Genomic DNA, 24,578 nt, shown 5'->3' with positions numbered 1-24,578 from the left:
ATATTGTAAACAAAGTTGAACATAGCTTATATCAAATTTTAAAACATTTTGTATTTAAATCTCATGACAACCAACAAATTAGTGGGATGAAAATTAAAAGAGGCTTAAAATTAATATTCTAAAACATACTGTTTTTTATTCTCCCTTGCCCCCCAATTAAAAACAACCACAAGAGTAACCACCACCACCACAAACAAAACAAAACCAATAGAAAAGAAATAGAAGTATTTTTCTGGAAAAAAGTAAATGTTTTGAGTTCAATGTATTCCTTTCAAGAAAAAGCCAAGTTAAAAGCTCCAGTAAGTGAATAAACAATATATGATTTTTAAGTAGTGGCCTTCCCAAAAATGTATAGTTAGCCCTCCATATCTGTAGATCAAAAGTATTTGGAGAAAATAAAAACTGCATCTGTACTAAACATGTATAGACTTTTTTTGTTGGTCAGTATTCCCTAAACAATACAGTATAACAATGAATTATACTTCGTTTACATTGTATTAGGTATTATACATAATCTGGAGATGATTTAAAGCATATGGGAAGATGTGTGTAGGTTAGATGCAAATACTACACCATTTTATGAAATTTGAACATCCAAAGATTTCCCTCCCACACAGATAAACAAGGATAACTATATTCTTTTCCTAGATTTAAAGCTCCATGAGAACAAGGACTCCGCTATATCTCTGCACCATACAGTAGCTGGTAAAGAGAAGGTAATTACTTGTTCACTGCTGAAGAAACTAGTCCTCAAGGACTACATTAGTTTACATGGTAGCTACTAGCCACATATTGTTTATTTATAAATAAAATTTAAAACTCAGTTCCCTCATTCTTTCTAGCTACATTTCAAATACTCAATAGCGACACATGGCTGTTGGATAGCATACATATAACATTTCCATTATAAAAGAAAGTTCTGTCGGGCACGGTGGCTCACGCCAGCACTTTGGGATGCCAAGGTGGGTGGATCACGAGGTCAGGAGATCGAGACCACCCTGGCTAACATGGTGAAATCCTGTCTCTACTAAAAAAAAAATACAAAAAATTAGCCGGGCATGGTGGCGGGCGCCTGTAGTCCCAGCTTCTTGGGAGGCTGAGGCAGGAGAGTGGTGTGAATCCGGGAACCAGAGCTTGCAGTGAGCCGAGAATGCGCCACGGCACTCCAGCCTGGGCAACAGAGCAAGACTCCATCTCAAAAAAAAAAAAAAAAAAAAAAGGAAAGTTCTACATGTCAATGCTACTCTAGCATATCAAGTCTTCTTCTTTATTAGAGGAATATTACCATCTCTTTATTAAAAAAATAGCATTGTACTATTTTTTGATGCTAACAAAGACCTATAAATCATTTAAGTCTTTTATTATTAAGTATAACTTTCTCACCTTGTAATTCTTTGGCTTACAAATTAGGAAAAAAATGAGCTAACCAAGACTGTAACCATGGTCTAGCAGAATAATTAAAGTATAAGTCAAAAAGTAAATAGAAAAATGAAAAATATTAAATAGGGAATTACATTATATAAGTAACATCCTGAACTAAATGCAAAAGAAAAAAACTCAACTGTGAATAAGGAAAATATCTGTAGTCTCAACAGTGCTACTCATGAGCCCATAAACTAAACAAATTTTTAAAAGTTTGAATAATCAAACATTAGTTTTGGAATATTATTTTTGAATATACAGTAAAATGTAGAATGCTCTAGAGATCTTAAACTAATGACGAGCCCCCCAAAACCAACAAACCAACAAACTACACATACCTCAATACAGCCACAGAAAGTGATATATCTATCTCAGGATTCTCTTAATACTTATATTATTACCACTTTTGTTTGGACACATGAATATATATGGAACAAAAGGGATGAGAACACAAGCAAAAATTATTTTACATTAAATGAAATACAAGACTGACTCCTAGGTGGCAGGTTGATAGTTGGCTGATATCATCTTACTTTCAGATGACTAAGAGTCTAAACCCAACAGGCAACAATAGGGATTTTCCTAAAATATATCTGTATAACCTAAAGCCAGTTATTTTATGTATTAACTACTCACTAAAGCAACTTCTTATATTAACTTCTGTCTCCTCTGATTAGGCCTCAAACAGGAACTTTTTAAAGATACTCATTTTTTATGATTTAGCTTTCTTAATGAATAGGAAAAAACTGATCAAATGTTTGTCTAATGAATACTACAAACGTTAACATTTATAAGTACCTTCATTAATATTAAAAATTGAGTTATCTCATGAAAAGTACTTCATAAATAGGACCCTTTTAAATTCTTTAGATAGAAGACTATTTGGGGTTAGTCATCTAAACAAAGGGCTCCATCAGTCCATTAGGATTTTTTTTTTAAATAGAGACAGGGTCTTGCCACATAGTCCAGGCTGGTCTTGAACTCCTGGCCTCAAGCGATCCTCCTGGCTTGGCCTGTCAAAGTGCTAGGATTACAGACGTGAGCTACTGCACCTGGCCTTCATCAAGATTCTTAGGATTTATTTTAATCAGTCTATGAACATATAAATGTACATTTATTTTTTAAAAGGAAAGCAATCACAGTACTTCCTATTTCTTCTATATCAGACCTTCTTAATCTTACATAATTATTCTACTTTAAACTACTATTGAGAAGATAGTGAGTTTTACCTGATTTGTGTTGCTTTAACAATAGCAGACTCATATAATTCTTTTTTAGTGGGTTGCACTTTATACTTGAATAGTAAGGGATCAATTGCATCTTTTTTCTTCCTAAAAAGAGGAGGGAAAAGACAAATCAGTTAATAATTTGGAAAATGAAATTTTAAATGGAAACCTAGTAAGAATACACTATAACAAAATCACCTATTTCAAACATTTTGTTTGTTTTTGAGATGGAGTCTTGCTCTTGTTGCCCAGGCTGGAGTGCAATGGCACATCTTGGCTCACTGCAACCTCCACCTCTTGGGTTCAAACTATTCTCCTGCCTCAGCCTCTTAAGTAGCTGGGATACAGGCATACACCACCAGTTAATTCTGTATTTTTGGCAGAGGCAGGGTTTCACCATTGGTCAGGCTGGTCTCGAACTCCTGACCTCAGGTGATCCTCCCACCTCGGCCTCCCAAAGTGCAGGGATTACAGGCATGAGACACTGTGCTTGGCCACATATATCAAAATTTAAAATTTTTATTGTCTTTTAGAGACAGCGTCTCGCCTTGTCACCCAGGCTGGAGTGCAATGACATCATCAAAGCTGAGTGCAGCCTCAAACTCCTGGCCCTCAGAGATCCTTCTACCTTGGCCTCCCAAAGTGTTGGCATTATAGGCATGAGCCACTGTATGTGGCCGTGCATTTTTACTTTAACTAAGGTTTTATAAGTTACTGATCCCTGCCTCCACCATTCTATTAGCCAAAACAGAAAAAAGCACTATTTTATTTTAGGTAGGTATTTTAGCTACTCATTCAATACATTTTCCTTGGGTGAAGAAAATAACTAGAGATGAAGCATAGAGTACCCAGTTTAAAGAGTAAAAAATTAAAAAAAAAAAGTTCTTGGATTTGCTTTTAAACTTTCTTTACAGCTATATAATCCAAGAATAAAAATGGAGACAATGTAGTTTAAATTGGCCAAGAGACTACACATTTAATCCCTACCCCCCACCAACTTCACATCTTTTCTTCCCTTTGAGGGTGTATTCATTCATTTATTCAATAGTTACGAGCCTGCAATGTGCCAGAAACTACTCTAAATAGTGAAGATTCAGTAGTCAACAAAATAGAAACAGTGAGGAGATACAAGCAAACAAAAACATATACAACAGGAGAAGTGATAAGTTCTATGACGAGAACAGAGTACAGGGTGGGGGAGCCACTGTTTTATAGAGTGATCTCTGATAAGTTGACCGAGTATGCCTTCAAAGAGGTTGATATTTAAGCAGAGATCTGGAGGGGGGAACAAAAAAAAAAAAAAAACGACCAAGAGAGCAACTCATGAAAAATCTTGGGGAAATGAATTTCTAAAAAAAGAGAAAAGAAGTAAAAACCCTGAGGTGGGAGGAGGCATACACAATTTACACAAGTAGCAAAATGAATTAGGAAAATGAAAAAAGATTCAGAGATGTAGCAGCAGTGCCAGATTACAAGGCTTTGGATATTAACTCTGAGTAAAGTCACTAGAGGATTTTTAATAATAAGGTGATAATAACTTAACTTACACTTCAGAAGGATCACTCTGGCTGCTATGTGGAAAAGACAATCTGGGGCAAGAGTGTAAACAGGAATACCAGTTGGAAAGCTACTGAGAACTGATTGCAGCATGGACTTAAATGGAAGTAGCAGCAATAGAGAGAAGAGGTAGGAATCTGAAAATGCCACCTCTGTGAATGTAAAGAGGATGTAAGTGGGGGTTATAGAGGAGAGCAGAAAATGATATGGTAAGATGATTAAGAAAAGCACTGACAATGAGAATCAGATTTAAAGTTACATAAATATAGCACACACAAAGCAGGGGAAGTGTTTAACACAAAAGGGATATGACACAATTAAATAAGTAAAACTATTTACCTACAATAGCATTACATTCTAAGTTGGAAGGCCAAGTATCTTTACACTAAGACTCAGTATATACATAAATCAGTAGATGTATTTAAATATGCACCTGTACTATATGGAATATCTAGTATTTTCTATTCTATTAAAGTTCATTACCAAGTTAATTTCACAACCTACATGGGGCCATAACAACCTGTGGTATGAAAAGCACTGTTCCAAGAGAACAGATCAAAGAAAGAATTCTAAATGTAAAGAAAGAAGCACTGCTGGCCGGGTGTGATGGCTCACACCTGTAATCGCAGCACTTTGTGAGGCCAAGGCTGATGGATCACTTGAGCTGAGAAGTTTGAGACCAACCTGGGCAACATGAGGAAACCTACAAAAACACACACACACACACACACACACACACACACACACACACACACAAAACTCAGTTGGATATGGTGGCATGCGTATGTGGTCCCAGCTACTTTGGAGGCTGAGATGGGAGGACCACTTGAGCCTGACTGGAGGCTTCAGTGAGTTGTAACTGTGCCACTGCACTCCAGCCTGGGTGACAGAGCAAGACCCTGTCTCGAAAAACAAACAGGCTGGACGCAGTGGCTCACGCCTGTAATCCCAGCATTTTGGGAGTCTGAGGCAGGTGGATCACCTGAGGTCAGGAGTTGGAGACCAGCCTGGCTAACATGGTGAAACTCCATTTCTACTAAAAATACAAAAAATTAGCCAGGTGTGGTGGTGTGTGCCTGTAATCCAAGTTACTCAGGAGGCTGAGGCAGGAGAATCACTTGAACCGGGAGGCAGAGATTGCAGTAAGCCGAGATCATGCCATTGCATTCCAGTTTGGGCAACAAGAGCGAAACTCCATCTTCAAAATAAAAATAATAATAATATAAAATAAAAAACAAATGAAGCAATGAGAGGAGTTCTCAGTAAGAAAATTTCAGCCAGGTGTGGTGGCTCACACCTGCAATCCCAGCACTTTAGGAGGCCGAGGCAGGCAGATCATGAGGTCATTAGTTTGCAACTAGCCTGGCCAATATGGTGAAACCTTGTCTCTACTGAAAATACAAAAATTAGCTGGCCTTGGTGGCCTGTGCCTGTAGCCCCAGCTACTTAGGAGGCTGAGGCAGGAGAATTGCTTGAACCTGGAAGGCAGAGGTTGCAGTGAGCTGAGATTGCACCACTGCACCCCAGCCTGGGCAACAGAGCAAGACTCCGTCTCAAAAAAAAAAAAAAAAAAAAAAAAAAAAGAAAATTTCTTGAAATAAAGGAAAAACAAATGAGTTTTAATGAATTAGTAGCAGTTTAAGAACAAGAGAATTAAGTTATCTTAATACTTTTTGAATAGATATCAACTTAGCAACTAACCACTACTATTTTATACATAAGAGATTGATCAAGTATATTAAGTTGCACTTAAAATTATTACCAGTGGCAATATCTAATTACAAATGTTGTAAATATATATTTTACTATGCATTAAATATATATGAACATATTTTATATAACCAATACACAAAAAATATTAGTTCCCCCACATTTTAGTAAATTATAAAATAATTAATATACTAACAGGAGAGAAAACCAAGATGTGAGCGGTAATTCCTAAAAATTTAGATTCTAACTAAGTATTCAGATATTGGTATAGAGTCTAGAAAACTTATATATGGACCTTTTTGGGGGAGACAGGGTCTCACTCAGTTGTCCAGGCTGGAATACAATTGCGCGATCATGGCTCACTGCTGCCTCAACCTCCCAGGCTCAAGTGATCCTCCTATCTCAATCTCCTGGGTAGCTGGGAATGCAGGCATGTGCCACCCATGCCCGGCTAATTTTTTGTATTTTTTTATAGAGACAGGGTTTCTCCACATTGCCCAGGCTGATGTATAACTCCAGGGCTCAAGCAATGGCCCCACCTCAGCCTCCCAAAGTGCTGGGATTACAGGTGTGAGCCACCGTACCAGAGCTTATCTTTTTTTCTTTTTGAGACAGAGTTTTGTTCTTGTTGCCCAGGATGCAGTGCAATGGCACAAATCTCGGCTCACTGCAACCTCTGCTTCCCGGGTTCAAGCGATTCTCCTGCCTCAGCCTCCCGAGTAGCTGGGATTACAGGTGCCCGCCACCATGCCCAGCTAATTTTTGGTATTTTTAGTAGAGACAGGGTTTCACCATGTTGGCCAGGCTGGTCTCGAACTCCTGACCTCAGGCAATCCACTCACCTCGGCCTCCCAAAGTGCTGGGATTACAGGCATAAGCCACTGCACCTGGCCCCAGACTATATCTTCATGGATTTAAGGCTGTAAAATGTGCGAGTTTATATGTGCAAAGAATGATTTTTTACTGTTCTTGCTGTACCATGAAATTCATTTGTGAAGATAAATAGAAAATTTTTTCTAATCAGTGAAAATATTCTTACTGGGGCTTTGCTATCTATAATACTTATGCAAAATTCTATATAAAATAAAATCCTAATTGCATTCTTCCCAAAGAAGCACAATTACTGGAGACCAAGAAAAACTGCTTCTTGGCCGGGCGCGGTGGCTCAAGCCTGTAATCCCAGCACTTTGGGAGGCCGAGACGGGCGGATCACGAGGTCAGGAGATCGAGACCATCCTGGCTAACCCGGTGAAACCCCGTCTCTACTAAAAAGTACAAAAAACCAGCCGGGCGAGGTGGCGGGCGCCTGTAGTCCCAGCTACTCGGGAGGCTGAGGCAGGAGAATGGCGTAAACCCGGGAGGCGAGCTTGTAGTGAGCTGAGATCTGGCCACTGCACTCCAGCCTGGGCGACAGAGCGAGACTCCGTCTCAAAAAAAAAAAAAAAAAAAAAAAAAAAAAAAAAAGAAAAACTGCTTCTTATAATATGAATTCACCTACAAGATAGAAACTACAAGGATAATATTAAAAAGAACTTACATTTTAATCTTTTTTCTTGCTACCCAAAGCCTTGGCCTAAATGGTTGAATCAAGTTGAATTTAGTGATCTCAATCATGATGGTGACTCACCATTTTATTACCAACAAGTGCAGACCTGTGTTTAGTTCTACAACAAGCAAACATCAAATATTGTACTTATAAAATCAGAACACCATTCCTATTATTTATTTACAACAAAATTTCACAAATGTTTATTTCAATATGCCTAGTTATATATGTAAATTTTAATTCTACTTTGATTATAATAGAAGTTGTTTTTCCTAATATATTATGAACATTTGACAATAAAGTTATAAAAAATTAAATAATTTTCTATATCAGCTCAACAGAAATGACCAAAAAAACTCCTATACTTTCAACATAAAGGTTTCTTTTAAGAGAAATCATCAAATTGTATTCATAATTATTCTACAATGACAACCCACTAACTGATTAGGCACCAGTGGTTACTTATGGTGAGAGATATATAATTTTTATATATATATATAAATATATATATTTAAAATGCTAAGGTTATTTCTCACACATTAAGTTTCCATCCATGGAACTACAAATAGCAAAACAATTAGGTCTGCTTCTTTAAAAATAACACTCAGATTCCATTATCTTACTAACAATTAGTCAAGTTATAATGATAGCTAGACTATATTGCATGAGAGTACATATAATATTTTGAAGCTAGATACATATTATTCCAGACTTTTTTTGTTGTTGTTGAGACAATGTCTCGCTCTGTCGCCCAGGCTGGACTGCAGTGGCGCAATCTTGGCTCACTGCAACCTTCAACTCCTGGGTTCAAGCAACTCTCCTGCCTCAGCCTCCCAAGTAGCTGGGACTACAGGTACGTGCCACCACACCTGGCTAATTTTTTGTATTTTTTGTATTTTTTTTTTTTTTTGAGACGGAGTCTCGCTCTGTCGCCCAGGCTGGAGTGCAGTGGCATGATCTCTGCTCACTGCAAGCTCTGCCTCCTGGGTTCATGCCATTCTCCTGCCTCAGCCTCCCAAGTAGCTGGGACTACAGGTGCCCGCTACCACACCTGGCTAATTTTTTTGTATTTTTAGTAGAGACGGGGTTTCACCATGTTAGACAGGATGGGCTCCATCTCCTGACCTCATGATCCACCCGCCTCGGCCTCCCAAAGTGTTAAGATTACAGGCGTGAGCCATCACGCTCAGCCCCTGACGTTTCTAAAACAGTTTGCCCTTGTGCTCCTGCAAATCACCACTAGGACAGGATAGGTAACCAAAAGCGTACTCATGTATTCATGTACTATTTTCAGGTCAGGCTAAAGGATTTTTTATAATGTACTTCAACTTTTGGTATGTGTTTAGAGATGGTTCCATAAAACTTGATCCATTGTAAAAAATAGGCAGCAGCCTGATAGCTTTAAATCACAATAACAGACTATATTATTAGAAAGCATCATTCACATACTAATCTGAGCTGCTACAAATACCATATTTGGTTTCTTTTACAAATTCTAAAAGCAACTACACAAACTCACCTATACCTGGCACATCTGGCTACTGAAATCAGATGGTAAACTAGGGACTGAGTCAGGACTATCTATCAATTTAGTTCAGATTCCAGAGAATTTGTGATTGCAGATGAACTTCATTATTTGGCTGTTAACAGGGGAAACCTGTATCAAGTAATTACACACAGTGTGGTCTCACCAAGTTGTAAGGATATTCACATGTAAATTTTATTTAAAAATCTATTAGTAATTTTTGAGTGAAAGGAACAATAGCAGACAATATAACATTAGTGGGCCAATTCTTGAACGGCAAACATTAAGAGTAAAAAAAAATTATTGAAAGCAGACACAATACATATGTAAAATTTCAGAGAGAAAGACTAGGAGATAAAACCCTAATCCTCTTTACCTCAATCTTATATAACAAAATACTGTTTCTAAAATGCAGTCCAAACTCTCATCTAGTCCTATTAAATAATAGCCAAGAAGTCAATTTTTAAATAAAATTTACTTTTACTTTTAAATATAAATATGCACCCCCAAATATATCAAGATATTTTTAAAACTCTGGTAGTTAGAATATATTATTTAAAAACTCTGTAACTTAGGCTGGGCACAGTGGCTCACGCCTATAATCTCAGCACTTTGAGAGGCTGAGGTGGGCAGATTACTTGAGGCAGGCGATTACTTGGGACCAGGAGTTCGAAACCAGCCTGGCCAACATGGCAAAACCCCATCTCTACTAAAAATACAAAAATTAGCTGAGGGTGTTGGCGCACACCTGTAATCCCAGCTACTCAGGAGGCTGAGGCATAAGAATCTCTTGTGCCTGGGAGGCGGAGGGTGCAGTGAGCCGAGATTGTGCCGTTGCATTACAGCATGGCAACAGAGCCAAGAGTCTGTCTCAACACAAAACAAAACAACAACAACAAAAAAACACAACTCTATAACTCAACAACAAAAAGACAAACAACCCAATTTAAAAACAGGCAAAGAACTTGAATGGGTATTTCTCCAAAAAAATATACAAATGACCAATAAGCACATGAAATGATACTCAACATCATTAGTCATCAGGGAAATGTAAATCAAAACTATGAGATACCATTTTACACCCGATAGGATGACTATAATTTTTAAAAACCACAGTATAACAACTCATGGCAAATGTATGGTGAAATTGGAACCCTCTGACAATGCAAATGAGAATGTAAAGTGGCACAGCTGCTGGGAACAGCAGTTTGGCAGTTCCTCAAAAAGTTAAGCATAGATTACTATACAACCCAGCAATCCACTCCTAGGCATATATCCGCATGAATTTCAAACAAGGACTCAAGCAGATCCTATATGCCAATATTCAATGCAGCATTATTTACAGTAACCAAAAGGTGGAAACAATCCAAATACCTATCAATAGATGAATGGATAAACAAAATGTGATATACACATACAATGGATTATTCAGCCATAAAAAGGAATGAAGTTCCTAATTGTGCTACAACATGGATGAACCCTGAAAACATGCTAAGTGAAATGAGCCAGATGCAAAAGGGATGAGCCGGATGCAAAAGGGCAAACATAACCTATCTATTTATACAAAATATCTAAAATAGGAAAATTCAAAGAGACAAAGTAGATCAGAGGTTCCTAGGGGCTGGGAGGAGGGAGAAAAAGTTATAGCTTAATGGATACAAAATTTCTATTTCAAAGTAAACAGTGGTGATAGCTGTACAACACTGTGAATGTAACTGATGCCCTTTTAACTATTTTTAAATTTAATTTTTAAAATTTTAAAATTTAAAAAGTCAAAGGGCATTAAATATACATTTTTTTAAATTACTAAACTTTACTGATACATAACTATCACCCAAAGTCAACAGTTTACATTAGTGTTCACTCTCAGTGTTACATATTCTATGAGTTTTCACAAATGTAGATAATGACAGGTATCCTCTTGTGGTTTGAAAACATTAAAGAAAAAAATTCCAGAAATAAATAATTCATAAGTTTTAAATTGCATGCTGTCCTGCCCCATCCCACCCAGGACATGAATCTTCCATTTGTCCTATATATCCACACTGTATACACCGTGTATATACCAAAGAGAAGCCATAAAGTGCTTCCTTTAAGTGAAAAGGTGAAATTTCTGGACTTAATAAGGAATAAAAAATTGTATGCTAAGCTTCCTAAGTTAATCTATGATACGAATGAATCTTCTATTCATGAAATTGTGAAGAAGGAAAATGAAATTTGTGCATAGTGTATATAGTTTGGTATTATCTGTGGTTTCAAGAATCCACTGAATGTCTTGGAACATATCCCCCATGGATATGGGAGCACTACTGTATTGTACACAATAGTCTCAATGCCCCAGAAACCCTCTGTGCTCTGACTATTCATCCCTCCCTTCTGAAAACCCCTGGCAACCACTTATTCTTTTACTGTCTCCATAGCTTTGCCTTTTCCAGAATGTCACAGTTGGAATCATACAGCATGTAGCCTTTTCGGACTGTATAATGTATATAGGCATACACCCACATGAGTTTAAATATATAGTACATTTCTTTCAGTTAGTACATATGCATTTAAATTTCAGTTAGTACATATGCATTTAAATTTCCTCTGTGTTTTTTCATGGTTTAATAGCTAATTTCTTTTTAGTGCTGAGTAATATTCCATTGTCTTTATGTACCAGAGTTTATCCACTCACCTACTGAAGGACATCTTAGTTGCTTCAATGTTTTAGAGGTACCAGATAACACTACTATAAACATCCATGTGCAGGTTTTTGTGTGAATGTAAGTTTCCAGTTCATTTGAGTAAATACCAAAGCATGCAATTGCTACATCATATAAAAGTATGTTTGGTAGTATAAGAAACTGCCAAACTGAGCTCCTAAGTGGCTATGCCATTTTTCATTTCCACCAGCAATAAATGGAGTTCCTGGTGCTCCACACGCTCACTAGCATTTGGTGTTGTCAGTGTTCTGGATTTTGGTCATTCTAGTAAGTACACAGTCATATCTCATTGTTGTTTTAATTTACAATTCCCTAATGATATATGATGTTGAACATCTTTTCATATGCTTACTTGCCATCTATATGGCTTCTTTGGTGAGGTACCTGTTCAGATCTTTTGCCATTTTTTAATTGGGTTGCTCGTTTTTTTGTGTTTTTTGAGACAGGGTCTGGCTCTGTCACCCAGGCTGGAGGGCAGTGGCTCAATCAGCTCACTGCAACCTCCACCTCCTGTGTTCAAGCCATCCTCCCACCTCAGCCTCCTGAGTAGCCGGGACCACAGGCACGCACCACAATGCCCGGCTAATTTTTTTGTGTGTGTGTGTTTTTTTTTTTTGTAGAGATGGGGGTTTCACTATGCTGCCCAGGCTGGTCTCGAACTCCTGAGCTCAAGCAGTCCACCCCCGTTGGCCTCCCAAAGTGTTGGGATTACAGGCATGAGCCATGGTGCCCAGCCCTCATTTTCTTAATATTGAGATTTAAGAGTTATTTGTATATTTTGGATAACAATCCTTCATCAGATTATCTTTTGCAAAACACTCTGTGGCTTGACTTCTCATTCTCTTGACAATGTCTTTTGCAGAGTAAAAGTGTTCATAATTTTAATGAAGTCCAGTTTATCAATTACTTCTTTCATGGGTTATGCCTTCTGTGTCATATCTAAAAAATTATCACCATATCCAAGGTCATCTGGGTTTTCTTCTGTGTTTTCTAGGAGTTTTACATTTAGGTCTACAATCCATTTTGAGTTAATTTTTGTAAAAAGTGTAAAGTCTATGTCTAGATTTTTTTTTTACATGTGTATATCCAGGTTTTTCTAGCACTATTGATTGAAAAGACTATTTTTTCTACTGTTTTGCCTTTGTTGCTTTGTCAAAGGTCACTTGATTACATTTATGTGGGTCTATTTCAGAAGCGTTTATTCTGATTCATTGATCGATCTGTCTATACTTTCACCAATACCACACTTTATGGATTACTGTAGTTTCACAGTAAGTCTTGAAGCTGGGTGGTGTCAGTTCTCTGACTTAGTTTTTCAATACTGTGTTGGCTATTCTGGGTCTCCCATCTTTCCATATAAACTTTATAATCAGTTTACTGATATCCACAAAATAACTTGCTGGGATTTTGATTGGGAATGCATTGAACCTACATATTAAGTAGGGATAAGCCTACAGATCAAGATGGGAAGAACTGACATCTTGACAACACTGCGTATATCTTGTAGACATAATGAGCTATGTGATGCTGGGCAAATTTCCTAACTCTGAACTTCCATTTCTACTAAGTGATAGAGGATACGTCCATCTACCATTACAGAATGATTCTAAGAAACAAAACAATTTATGTGTTGTTATAAGTGTAAATGAAAAAATGTTAATGAATAAATGAATAAAAATAAATGAATAAGTACTTGTTCCCTTCCCTTTTCTTTAAACAACCTACAGAAACATGAGAAAATCCACATTATGTTTTGATGGCAGGGAAAATTACCTGGAAGTCAATTACTCAAATTAGAGAATTTTTTTTTTTTTTTTTTTTTTTTTTTTGAGACGGAGTCTCGCTGTGTCGCCCAGGCTGCAGTGTAGTGGCCGGATCTCAGCTCACTGCAAGCTCCGCCTCCCGGGTTCACGCCATTCTCCTGCCTCAGCCTCCCGAGTAGCTGGGACTACAGGCGCCCGCCACCTCGCCCGGCTAGTTTTTTGTATTTTTTTAGTAGAGACGGGGTTTCACCATGTTAGCCAGGATGGTCTCGATCTCCTGACCTCGTGATCCGCCCGTCTTGGCCTCCCAAAGTGCTGGGATTACAGGCTTGAGCCACCTCGCCCGGCCTAATTAGAGAATTTTTAAAAATTAGGGAATTAATTTAGAAATAATAAGGTCCAAAGACAGCTGTGTTTCACCCTTCCTGTGGTATCTGATGATGTCTACACAGAGCAGTAGCAATCCACAAACAAACAGGTATTTTATGATATTGATATATAGTGAAGGCTGAGATTCTTTAACATAGACAAATTAGTTAAAAATAACTGTGAGCCAGGTGGGGTAGCTCACGCCTGTAATCCCAGAACTTTGGGAAGCCAAGGCGGGAGGATCACCTGAGGTTGGGAGCTCGCGACCAGCCTGACCAACATGGAGAAACCCTGTTTCTACTAAAAATACAAGATCAGCCAGGTGTGGTGGCACATCCCTGTAATCCCAGCTACTCGGGAGGCTGAGGCAGGAGAATCACTTAAACCCGGGAGGCAGAGGTTGTGGTTAGCCGAGATTGCACCATTGCACTCCAGCCTGCCCAACAAGAGCAAGACTCCATTTCAAAACAAAAATAAATAAAAATAAAAATAAAAATACCTGTGAATAGGCCAGGTGTGGTGGCTCACATTCTGTAATCCCAGCACTTTGGGAGGCCAAGGCAGGTGGATCACCTGAGGTCAGGAGTTTGAGACCAGCCTGGCCAACATGGCAAAACCCCATCTCTACTAAAAATACAAAAGTTAGCTGGGTGTGGTGGCGTGCACCTGTAATCCCAGCTACTTGGGAGGCTGAGGTGGGAGAATCACTTGAACCAGGGAGATGGAGTCTGCAGTGAGCTGAGATTGCACCACTGCACTCCAGCCTGGGCGACAGAGTGAGACTCTGTCTCAAAAAACAAAACAAAACAAAAAAATCCTGTGAATAAATAATTGATTAGGCCAGGTGTGTGGGCTCATGCCTGTAATCCCAATACTTTAGGAGGTTGAGGTGGGTGAATTGCTTGATCTTAGGAATACCAGACCAGCCTGAGCAACATGATGAAACGCCATCTCTACAAAAAATACAAAAAATTAGCTGGGCATGGGTGGTGTGCACCTGTAGTCCCAGTTACTAGGAAAGCTGGCTTGAACCCAAGAGGTCAAGGTTGCAGTGAGCTGAGATCACGCCATTGCACACTCCAGCCTGGGTGACAGGGTGAGACCCTGTCTCAAAAACAAAATCAAAAAAACAAAAAATAATTGATCAGCTTATTCACTTTTCTCATATCAAGGGTCTATTCCAAGTTAACTGTATACAAGGGATATGGCACAGTCTATTTAGTCAGGAAATTATGACTGATCGCTCCTATGGCCAAATTCAATCATACTTTGTAGTAAACTTCCTACAAATGTCACAAGTAGGATTCACCAATGGAAGTCTTCTTCAAAATGCTACATTATAACAGGCAAAATATTTACTAATTGAAATTCTGAATTAATGTGCTTTGTATTCAAAGTTACAAATTAGCCAGAAAATATGCAGGTAGCTCATGTTCAAATCTGAAAAAGGGACATTCATGAGCTGAATAACAGCATGCTGACCCCCAGAATCTACACATTCCTCATCTCAAATCACCTCACAGCACCTAAAAGAATTAAAAAAGTATAGGAAAAGTTACTACATGGGGCCGGGCATGGTGGCTCACGCCTATAATCCCAGCACTTTGGGAGGCCGATATAGGCAGATTAACTGAGGTTAGGAGTTCAAGACCAGCCTGGCCAACATGGTGAAACCCAGTCTCCACTAAAAAATACAAAATCTAGCCAGGCGTGGTGGCACGCGCCTGTAGTCCCAGCTACTCAGGAGGCTAAGGCAGGAGATCACTTGAATCCAGGAAGGTTGCAGTGGGCCGAGACTGCGCCACTGTACTCCAGCCTGGGCGATAGAGTGAGACTGCATCTCAAAAAAAAAAAACATGGGTCGTGTGCAGCGGTTCACATCCGTAATCCCAGCACTTTGGGAGGCCGAGGTGGGCGGATCACTTGAGGTCAGGAGTTTGAGACCAGCCTGGCCAAACTGGAGAAACCCCGTCTCTACTAAAAACACTAAAATTACCTGGGAGTGGTGGCACATGCCTTTAACCACAGCTACTAGAGGGGCTGAAGCAGGAGAATCACTTGAACCCGAGAGACAGGGGGTTCCAGTGAGCCAAGATCGTGCCACTGTACTCCAGCCTGGGCAACAAGAACGAAACTGTCTCGAAAAAAAATTCAGATAAATAAATGCTTACCATATTTAAACATGAATTTTAAAAATACCTTGCATATACAAAAATCTGTGTTCAATCCTTTAAGACTGGGCTTAGTTTTTATACCTTGAATTAAAATTTTCAAGAGGCATTCCAAAAAATTAGAGACTTTATTTGTACTTATTGTTAATGAATACTTACATGTTTACTTATATTTGTACCTATGCATATACTCATCTGATTTATAACTAACTCCATTTAAAGGTTACAATCTTTGACATAGTCCAAACAAAACACATGAAAACATGCTCAAGGACATACATTTACTACTATAATTCCCACAAATTTTGCATCCCAAACCCTATACTTAACGGAAGACATGAACAAGTAATATAGTAATTTATTTTTCTGGTTAATAGTAGTAAGTTGGCCAGGCACAGTGGCTCCTGTCTGTAATCCCAGCACTTCAAGAGACTGAAGTGGGAGGAGCGCTTGAAGCGAGGAGTTTGACACCAGCATGAGCAATATAGCAAGACCCTGTCTCTACTTAAAAAAAAAAAAAAAAAAAAGTTTTAAATTAAAAATTAGGGCATGGTAGCATGCGCCTGTAGTCCTAGGTACTCGGGAGGATGAAGCAGGAAGACTGCTTGAACCCAGGAGTTTGAAGCTACAGTGAGCTACGATCTCACCACTGCACTCCAGCCTAGGCAACAGAACAAGATTCCATCTCTTTAAAAAAAAAAAAAAAAAGTGAGAGATGTATCAAAAGACTTATACAGGAGCATGTCATGCTTCATTCACTCACTTAAAAATTACTCTGTCAGACAATGTGCTAGTTAGATGACCTTGTACAAAGCCAATTAACCTTCCTAAGTCTCAGGCTTTTCCTTGTTAAATTAGAATTACAACACTCTTCCAGAACTGACCAAAATGCATATAAAGTACTTAGCACAGTGCCTGATCATAGTCAATTCTCAAATGCTAGTTATAGCTATAATAGTTAATGTCAGGTAAAATGAGAACTTGAACAAAAAGTTTCTGAAAGAACTTATCGACACTGGTGTTTCAGGAGCAAAGTAAAAGAAGTAGGTAAGAGTGATCTCAGATTTCTTTTTTTAACATTATGGTACTGTTCACTAAAAATAGGAAACCAAGGAAGACACAAGACAGGCGGGAGAAAGCATTTTGAAGTCTGAGATGCCTAAAAGGGACCAGAATGGAGAAATAATGATTTAGAATAGTCATTGTGGAGAACAGAAGAGGTTGCTGAGCTAAAACATGTAAAAGAACTTTTAATCGGTTGCAGACTCAGCTGAGATTTTAAATTCCTAGCTACATGTTTGTGTGATTTTTCTCCAACAGCACCCAGCTGACACAGATCATCAACTGTCTGAATTTGAGGTGGTTACAGCGTTTCTTTATTGTGTGTGCCAAAGGGAATGACTGTTAAAGTACAGAATGGATTTTTCCAAGTAAACAAAAGTAGGGACCAGATGCGGTGGCTCACGCCTGTAATCCCAACACTTTGGGAGGCTGAGGCGGGTCGATCACCTGAGGTCAGGAGTTCGAGACCAGCCTGAACAACATGGTGAAACCCCGTCACTACTAAAAATACAAAATTAGCCGGGCGTGGTGGCGCATGCCTGTAATCCCAGCTACTTGGGAGGCTGAGGCAGGAGAATCACTTGAACCTGGGAGACTTCAGTGAGCTGAGATCGCACCATTGCACTGCAGCCTGGGCAACAAGACAGAAACTTCGTCTCAAAAAAAAAAAAAAAAAAAAAAAAAAAAAAAAAAAAAAGAGGCAGGGGGCGGGGGGGGATGTATAAATGACTGAATGAGAGTTAGCATCCATTGCTCTTCAGCAGCTGCATAGTGTTAACTAGGTAAATTGCAGTTTTGAAAATTCTAACATCATTGTTGAACTAGATTGTTTAGATGAGTACTATACCACAGTATGACTAGAAGGAAAAAAGGATGAAAGAAAAGTTATTTCAGCCAGGCGTGGTGGCTCATGCCTGTAATTCCAGCACTTTGAGGGGCTAGGGCAGGCAGATCACCTGAGGTCAGGAGTTCAAGACCAGCCTGGCCAACATGGTGAAACCCTGTCTCTACCAAAGACATAAAAATTAGCTAGGCATGGTGGTGGGCGCCTGTAATCCCAGCTACTCAGGAGGCTGAGGCAGGAGAATCGCTTGAACATGGGAGGTGGAGGTTGCAGTGAGCTGAGATCGAGCCACTGAACTCCAGCATGGGCGAGAGAGCGAAACTCCATCTCAAAAAAAAAAAAAAAAAAAAAAAGTTGTTTCAATGGAATATCAGTGGGCAATTTGCCAAATAATTTAAAAATTAATAAAAATCACTTACCCATTTTGAAAAGAACAGCTTTGTGTTTCCGAATCATCACTATCACTGATGATAATAGTTTCTCCATCCACACTGTTAACATGTCCATTAGCAAAACCATTTTGATGTGATGGAGGGAGGACTTCCAAAATCCTACATTGCAACCTGAAATAAAATGATACGTTTAAAAATGCAAATCATTTGATATTTTACAGCCAAACATTTCAGAGCAACCGATTTGTTTTGAACCAGTTATTTTGTTTTGCAGAGTCTATTAGCTGAGTGATTTAAACAATTTAATTGAAAATCTGTGGGGCCAGGCTCGGTGGCTCATGCCTGTAATCCCAGCACTTTGGGAGGCTGAGGCGGGCAGATCACGAGGTCAAGAGATCGAGACCATCCTGGCTAACACGGTGAAACCCCTTCTCTACTAAAAAGACAAAAAATTAGCCAGGTGTTGTGGCGGGCACCTGTAATCCCAGTTACTTGGGAGGCTGAGGCAGGAGAATGGTGTGAACCCGATAGGCGGAGCCTGCAGTGAGCCGAGATCACGCCACTGCACTCCAGTCTGGGAGACAGAGCGAGACTCCATCTCAAAAAAAAAAAAAAAAAGAAAGAAAATCTGTAACATTTAATTTAAGCAAATATTAGACATAATTTAAAGCTGTAAAACTATTTTAAAACACAATTTATCAAGATTATACAAAATTATCTGATTTCCTTCCTTCTGCTAGCTCTGGATTGTTTGTTCTTCTTCTAGTTCCTTAGGTTGTAAAGTTAGGTTGCTGATGTGAGATCGTTCTTATATTTTAATATAAGGATTTACAGCTAAAAACTCCCCCCTTAGCACTGCTTTTGCTGTATCCCATAAATTTTGGTATATTTTTGTTTTCATTCATCTCTAAGTTATTTTCTAATTTTCCTTAGGATTTCTTCTTTGCTCCACTGGTTGTTTAAGAGCGTGTTTTAAATTTTCATAAATTTGTGAATTTTCCAGTTTTCTTTTGTTAATGATTGCTACGTTCATGTTGTTGTGGTCAGAGAAGATACTTTGCATGAGCTTGTGATGCTTAATTTTAGGTGTCAACTTGACTGCAAAAGCAGATAGTCGCTAAAGTATTATTGCTGAGTGTGTCTATGAGGGCGTTTCCAGAGAACAGTGGTGTGTGAGTCAGTGGACTGAGTCGGGGAAGATTCTCCCTCAATGTGAGCAGGCACCATCCAATTAACCGGGGGCCCAGACAGAACAAAAAGGTAGAGAAAAGACAAGTTCATTCTGATTCCTGGAGCTGGGACATCTCTCTTCTCCTGCCTTTGGACATCAGCAACTCCAGGTCCTCCAGCCTTTGGATTTTGGGACTTGTACCAGTGTCCCCTCCTCCATACTCTCTCCCCATCCCTTCTCCTATCTCTCTCTCTCTCGATATGTATCTCCTGTTGGTTCTGTCTCTCTGGAAAACTCTGTCTAACACAGATACATACCTTCTAAAATCCAACGAGACTAAATTTGTGACCTAGCATAAGGTTTATCCTGGAGAATATGCCATGTGCACTTGAGAAGAATGCGTATTGTTGTTGGGTTGAGTGTTCTGTTTATGTCTGTTACATCTAGTTGATTTATTGCATTGTTCAGATCCTCTATTTCTTAACTTCTGCCAGGTTGTTCCATCCATTATGGAAGGTGGAGTACTGAAGTCTCTAGTTATTATTGTGAAAATGTCTGTTTCTCTTAGCAGTTATATTCCTAACTAAAGTTAACTGTTTAGAAAGTCATATATTGGCACAGTATCTTATTTTACAGATTTGGGGCCTTATAATTTTTGAAAGTATCCAATATTTTAAATTCTAAAATTCTTCAGACTATAACCTTTTTATTCTCACGAATTTTGTTGTGACTTCTGATCTCTGGAAAGCTTCCTATTCACTAACTCTATCACCCCTATTCTGGCTTCCTTTACTCTGCATACTATATCTGGATTTTATGGGCCATGATTTTAGACTCATTCAACCACAATTAAAATATTCCTTAATCCCATCTCTATTGTGCCAATTTTCAATGCTAGAAAAGACAGCACCTGTTTTCTCTCCACACTCACTCTTGTTTCAAATTCTTTACTTCCTGCCTTGAAATCATGAGTCTCCTATGAATTCAAGGTTAGGATCTCACTGTTACGGTTGAGATAACTTTTGTTCGTTCTCAAAACAGATTTCCAAAACTTTCTCCTTTCCTCAAGTCCCAGTCTCAGCGCTTTAACATTAGAAAATGAAAGAAGAGATCTTGACTTAGGCTCTTTGACTTCCTTCTCAACATCAAATGTCCATATCCTTTATAACTGTTCCAGCCTGTAACCTCTTCTCTTATCCCGCTGCATTGTTTCTCCTCCTGTGTATCTTCAGTTTTCTTCTGCTAAGAAACATACTCTTCAATATCCCAGAAAGTTTACATCTATCTCTAGCTTTCTAGAGACTCCAGGGTATGGTCTCTTCTCACTCCCTAGAGGGACCTGGCATTGCTGAAGCCCAAGTAGATTCCAAGAACAAAAACAATCCAATTTTTATAAATATCCCCTTATATGGAAGCATAGTGATTGCCAAAGCAAGGGGAAGGCCAAGCAAAGATAATCTGCATCTGTACCTGTTCTGTAGACATTTTGCTTCTTGTAAAGACCATTTACACGCCTGTAATCCCAGCACTTGGAGACGGTGAGAAAGGCAGATCAATTGCTTGAGGCCAGGATTTCAAGACCAGCTTGGCCAACATGGCAAAACCCCGTCTCTACTAAAAATACAAAAATTAGCTGGGTGTGGTGGCACGCACCTGTAATCCCATCTACTTGGGAGGCTGAGGCACAAGAAGTGCTTGAACCCGGGAGGCAGAAGTTGCAGTGAGCCGAGATCATGCCACTGCACTCCAGCCTGGGCAACAGAGTGAGACTCTGTCTTAAAAAAATTTTTAAAAAGCCAGGCGTGGTGGTGCTGCACACCGGTAATACCGGCTATTCAGATCCTGCAACTGCATGCACCCCAGCTTGGGTGACAGAGGGAGACTATCAAAAAAACAAAACAAAACAAAAAAAACAAAAAAAAAAACCATTTCATTGGCTAAAAAATAAATTAATAGCAACTTCCTATCAATTTATAATCTGCTCTTTAATGTACCCTCTTCTCCCAGCACTTATTCACTCATCAGTGAAGTCTTCTCTCCTTCCATTTACTGTCATGTGGTTCAGAAGTGTGACTTAGATTGTCTCTCCACTTCCCTACCCTTCTTACAATTTTGGTCATCATGTAAAAAACTTATCCCAAGAAAGTCACAGTAATCTAACTACTGGTCAACAAATCCAAAGTCTTGTCTTAGTTGTCTTAATCTTCTGTAAACCATTATCCACCCCCTTACTAAAAAATTCCACCTCTATTTTTATGGTACAAAATCTTCCCTATTCATCATCTAACCTACCTCCCTGACTATATTTTTTTCTGTCTTTGCCTGCTTCTTTATCTCCTCATACTACCAAAATATACACTGATTTCCCCAAAGTGCTACTGCGTATCTCTTGGTTGGTATATACTTTCCCTTGGTGATTCATCTCAGCTCTAGATAACTGATTGTCTGACTCTCAACTTCTAGAAATGTGGTCAAAAAAATCCATTTCTTCTCCAGAGGGAGTTTATGTAACCAATGAGGTTTCATCTCTATTAAGAGAGTCACAATAATAATGTTGGTGAGGATGTAGAACCACCTTGAAAAACAGTATGACAGCTCCTCAAAGATTTACCATATGACCCTGTAATTCCACTTTTAGCTATATACCTGAGAGACATGAAACACATGTCCACACAAACTTGAACATAAATGTTCAGAACAGCATTACTCCTAAGAGCCAAAATTTATAAACAATCCAAATATCCATCAACTGATCATTAAAATGTGTTATATACCATACAATAAAATACTATCCAGCAAAAAAATAAACAGGAATGAAGTACTGATACATGGTACAATATTTACGAATCTTGAAAACATTATGCTAATGAAAGGGGCCAGACACAAAAGACCACCTATCGTAGGAATCCATTTATATGAAATATCCAGAAAGGCAAATCTCTAGAGAGAAGATAGACAAAGTAGGTACCAGAAACTTGGTAGCAGGGGGTGGGGCGGGCAGTGTAAGGGGACAGGAGGGCCATGGGCAGTGACTGCTAATGGGCAAAGCTTTCTTTCTGAGATTTTGAAAATGTTTGAAAATTAAAACTACATTTTAAATGGGTGAATTTTATGGTATGTGAAATATATCTCAATGAAGTCATTAAAAAATAGTTGCAAAATATAGTAGGGAGTAAATATAAAGGAGAGAGAGCATTGCTGGGATTATATTTATGGTATCTCTAAACTCCTTTTTTTTTTTTGAGTCTCGCTCTGTCCCCCAGGCAACGTGCAATCTCAGCTCACTGCAACCGCTGCCTCCAGGGTTCAACTGATTCTCCCACCTCAGCATCCCAAGTAGCTGGGACTACAGGCACGTGCCACCATGCCCAGCTAATATTTTGTATTTTTAGTAGAGATGGGGTTTCTCCATGTTGGCCAGGCTGGAGCTGCTATAACTCTTATGTAATCCTGGGGAAGGTTTTATTAACTACAAATATTCTAAGCACATAAATACCTACCATTGGGCTAAATCTCTATTCTCTGAGAAAAAGTGGTTCAAGATTAGATACTCTGCTGTCTGTATCATTCATTTGGTTATCCCATACCATTAACAAATTTTGATATACTGTAGGCATCCTGTCTCATTTACCAACTCTATTCTCCTAGGAACTTTATTCTTCCCATGTTCTACCCTCTTCCAAATGGCTAATAGAGCTGCCATGTTCTCCCAAACTAGTGGCCAGAGTTAGTTGATACAGGGTAGGCTCTACTTTGCTGAGCTCGTATATCTTTTCTAAGATTTTTAAACTTGGAATCTAGAAGGTAAAAATCAGTCCTTGTCTCCCATCATGAAAGTTGTAAGACAAAATTCTGGTGCCGTCGGCAGTCATATATCATGGAGGAGACAGTGTGCAGTGAGAGGTGGTAAAATCTATAAGACAGAAGAGATGGCAAGGGTACTAGAGGCAATTAGTTCTTTTATTCCTGTTCTTCCTCAGATTTAGCTGCACCTTGCCCATTCCAGGCTTAGCTGTTTAATCTTTCCTTCCATTTAACAAACGAATAATTCTACACTCAAACAAAAGAAAACATAATTGGTTCCACGGCACCCTAAAGCTTAAGAATCAACAAAATGTATACTATATGGGTCAACCCAAAGTCCTCAAAGCATCTGACCTTCTACCTTCTACTCATATGCCCTCACTGAGATTTATGTAAGTTCAATTAAATTTAAACATCCTAGTCTTGGTCCTTTTCAAGCTGCTCTTTTTAAAAAATTGAGAAAAAAAAAAAAAGACTCACTAAAATCAGAAGTGAAAGTAAGAATATTATTGCTGATTTTACAGAAATAAAAAAGGTTATAAGAGAACACTGGCTGGGTAGGATAGCTCACACCTAATCCCAGCACTTTGGCAGGCTGAGGAGGGGAGATGGCTTGAGCCCAGGAGTTCAAGACCAGCTTGGGTAACATGGAGAAACCCTGCCTCTACAAAAATACAAAAATTAGCCAGGCATAGCGGTGTGCACTTGCAGTCCCAGCTACCCGGGAGGCTGAGGTTGGAGGATCACTGAGTCCAGGAGGTAGAGGCTGTCTCAGAAATATATATATATATGTATGTATGTATGTATATATGTATATATGTAGGTATGTATATTTCCTAACAAAGAAAAGCCCAAGAACAGATGGCTTCACTGGGGAATTCTATTCAACACTTACAGAAGCATTAACATACATTATCTCAAAATCTCCAAAAAACTAAAGAAGAGGGAATACTTCCTAATTCATTCTATAAGGCCAGCATTACCCTGATACCCAGGCAGACAAAGAGGTGGCAGAATATATGAAGAACTCTTACAACAAAAAAAAAAAAAAAAAAAAAAAAAAAAAAAAACCCAACCCCAAACCACTCAATTCAAAGATGGGCAAAAGACTTGAATAGACATTTCTCCAAGAAGATACAAACGGCAATAAGCACATGAAAGACGCTCAGCATCATTTGTCATAAGGAAAATACAAAATCAAAACCACAATGAGATATCACTTCACACTAAGATGGTTACGTATTTTTTCTTTCTTTAAAACACAGAAATTAACAAGTATTAATGAGAATGTAAAGAAATTGGAACCCCAGT

At 38.8% G+C, this 24,578-nt stretch overlaps 1 protein-coding gene across 3 annotated transcripts in view; it reads right to left on the bottom strand.

Annotated features, from left to right (window-relative positions):
* The window catches only part of BAZ1A (bromodomain adjacent to zinc finger domain 1A), a 129,732-nt gene that overhangs the window by 60,922 nt on the left and 44,232 nt on the right, over positions 1-24,578 (bottom strand). For all 3 annotated transcript variants that reach the window (XM_050798098.1, XM_050798099.1, XM_050798097.1), the window contains 2 exons: positions 18,320-18,463; positions 2,652-2,753 (listed from right to left, as the gene is read on the bottom strand). In XM_050798098.1, coding sequence (XP_050654055.1) covers positions 2,652-2,753; positions 18,320-18,463 — 246 coding nt within the window. The remainder of the gene's footprint in view (positions 1-2,651; positions 2,754-18,319; positions 18,464-24,578) is intronic.

This window comes from Macaca thibetana, chromosome 7 (genome assembly GCF_024542745.1).
Source record: "Macaca thibetana thibetana isolate TM-01 chromosome 7, ASM2454274v1, whole genome shotgun sequence".
In the NCBI taxonomy this organism is placed as follows: Eukaryota; Metazoa; Chordata; class Mammalia; order Primates; family Cercopithecidae; genus Macaca; species Macaca thibetana.
This window is presented reverse-complemented; position numbering and strand designations above follow the sequence as displayed.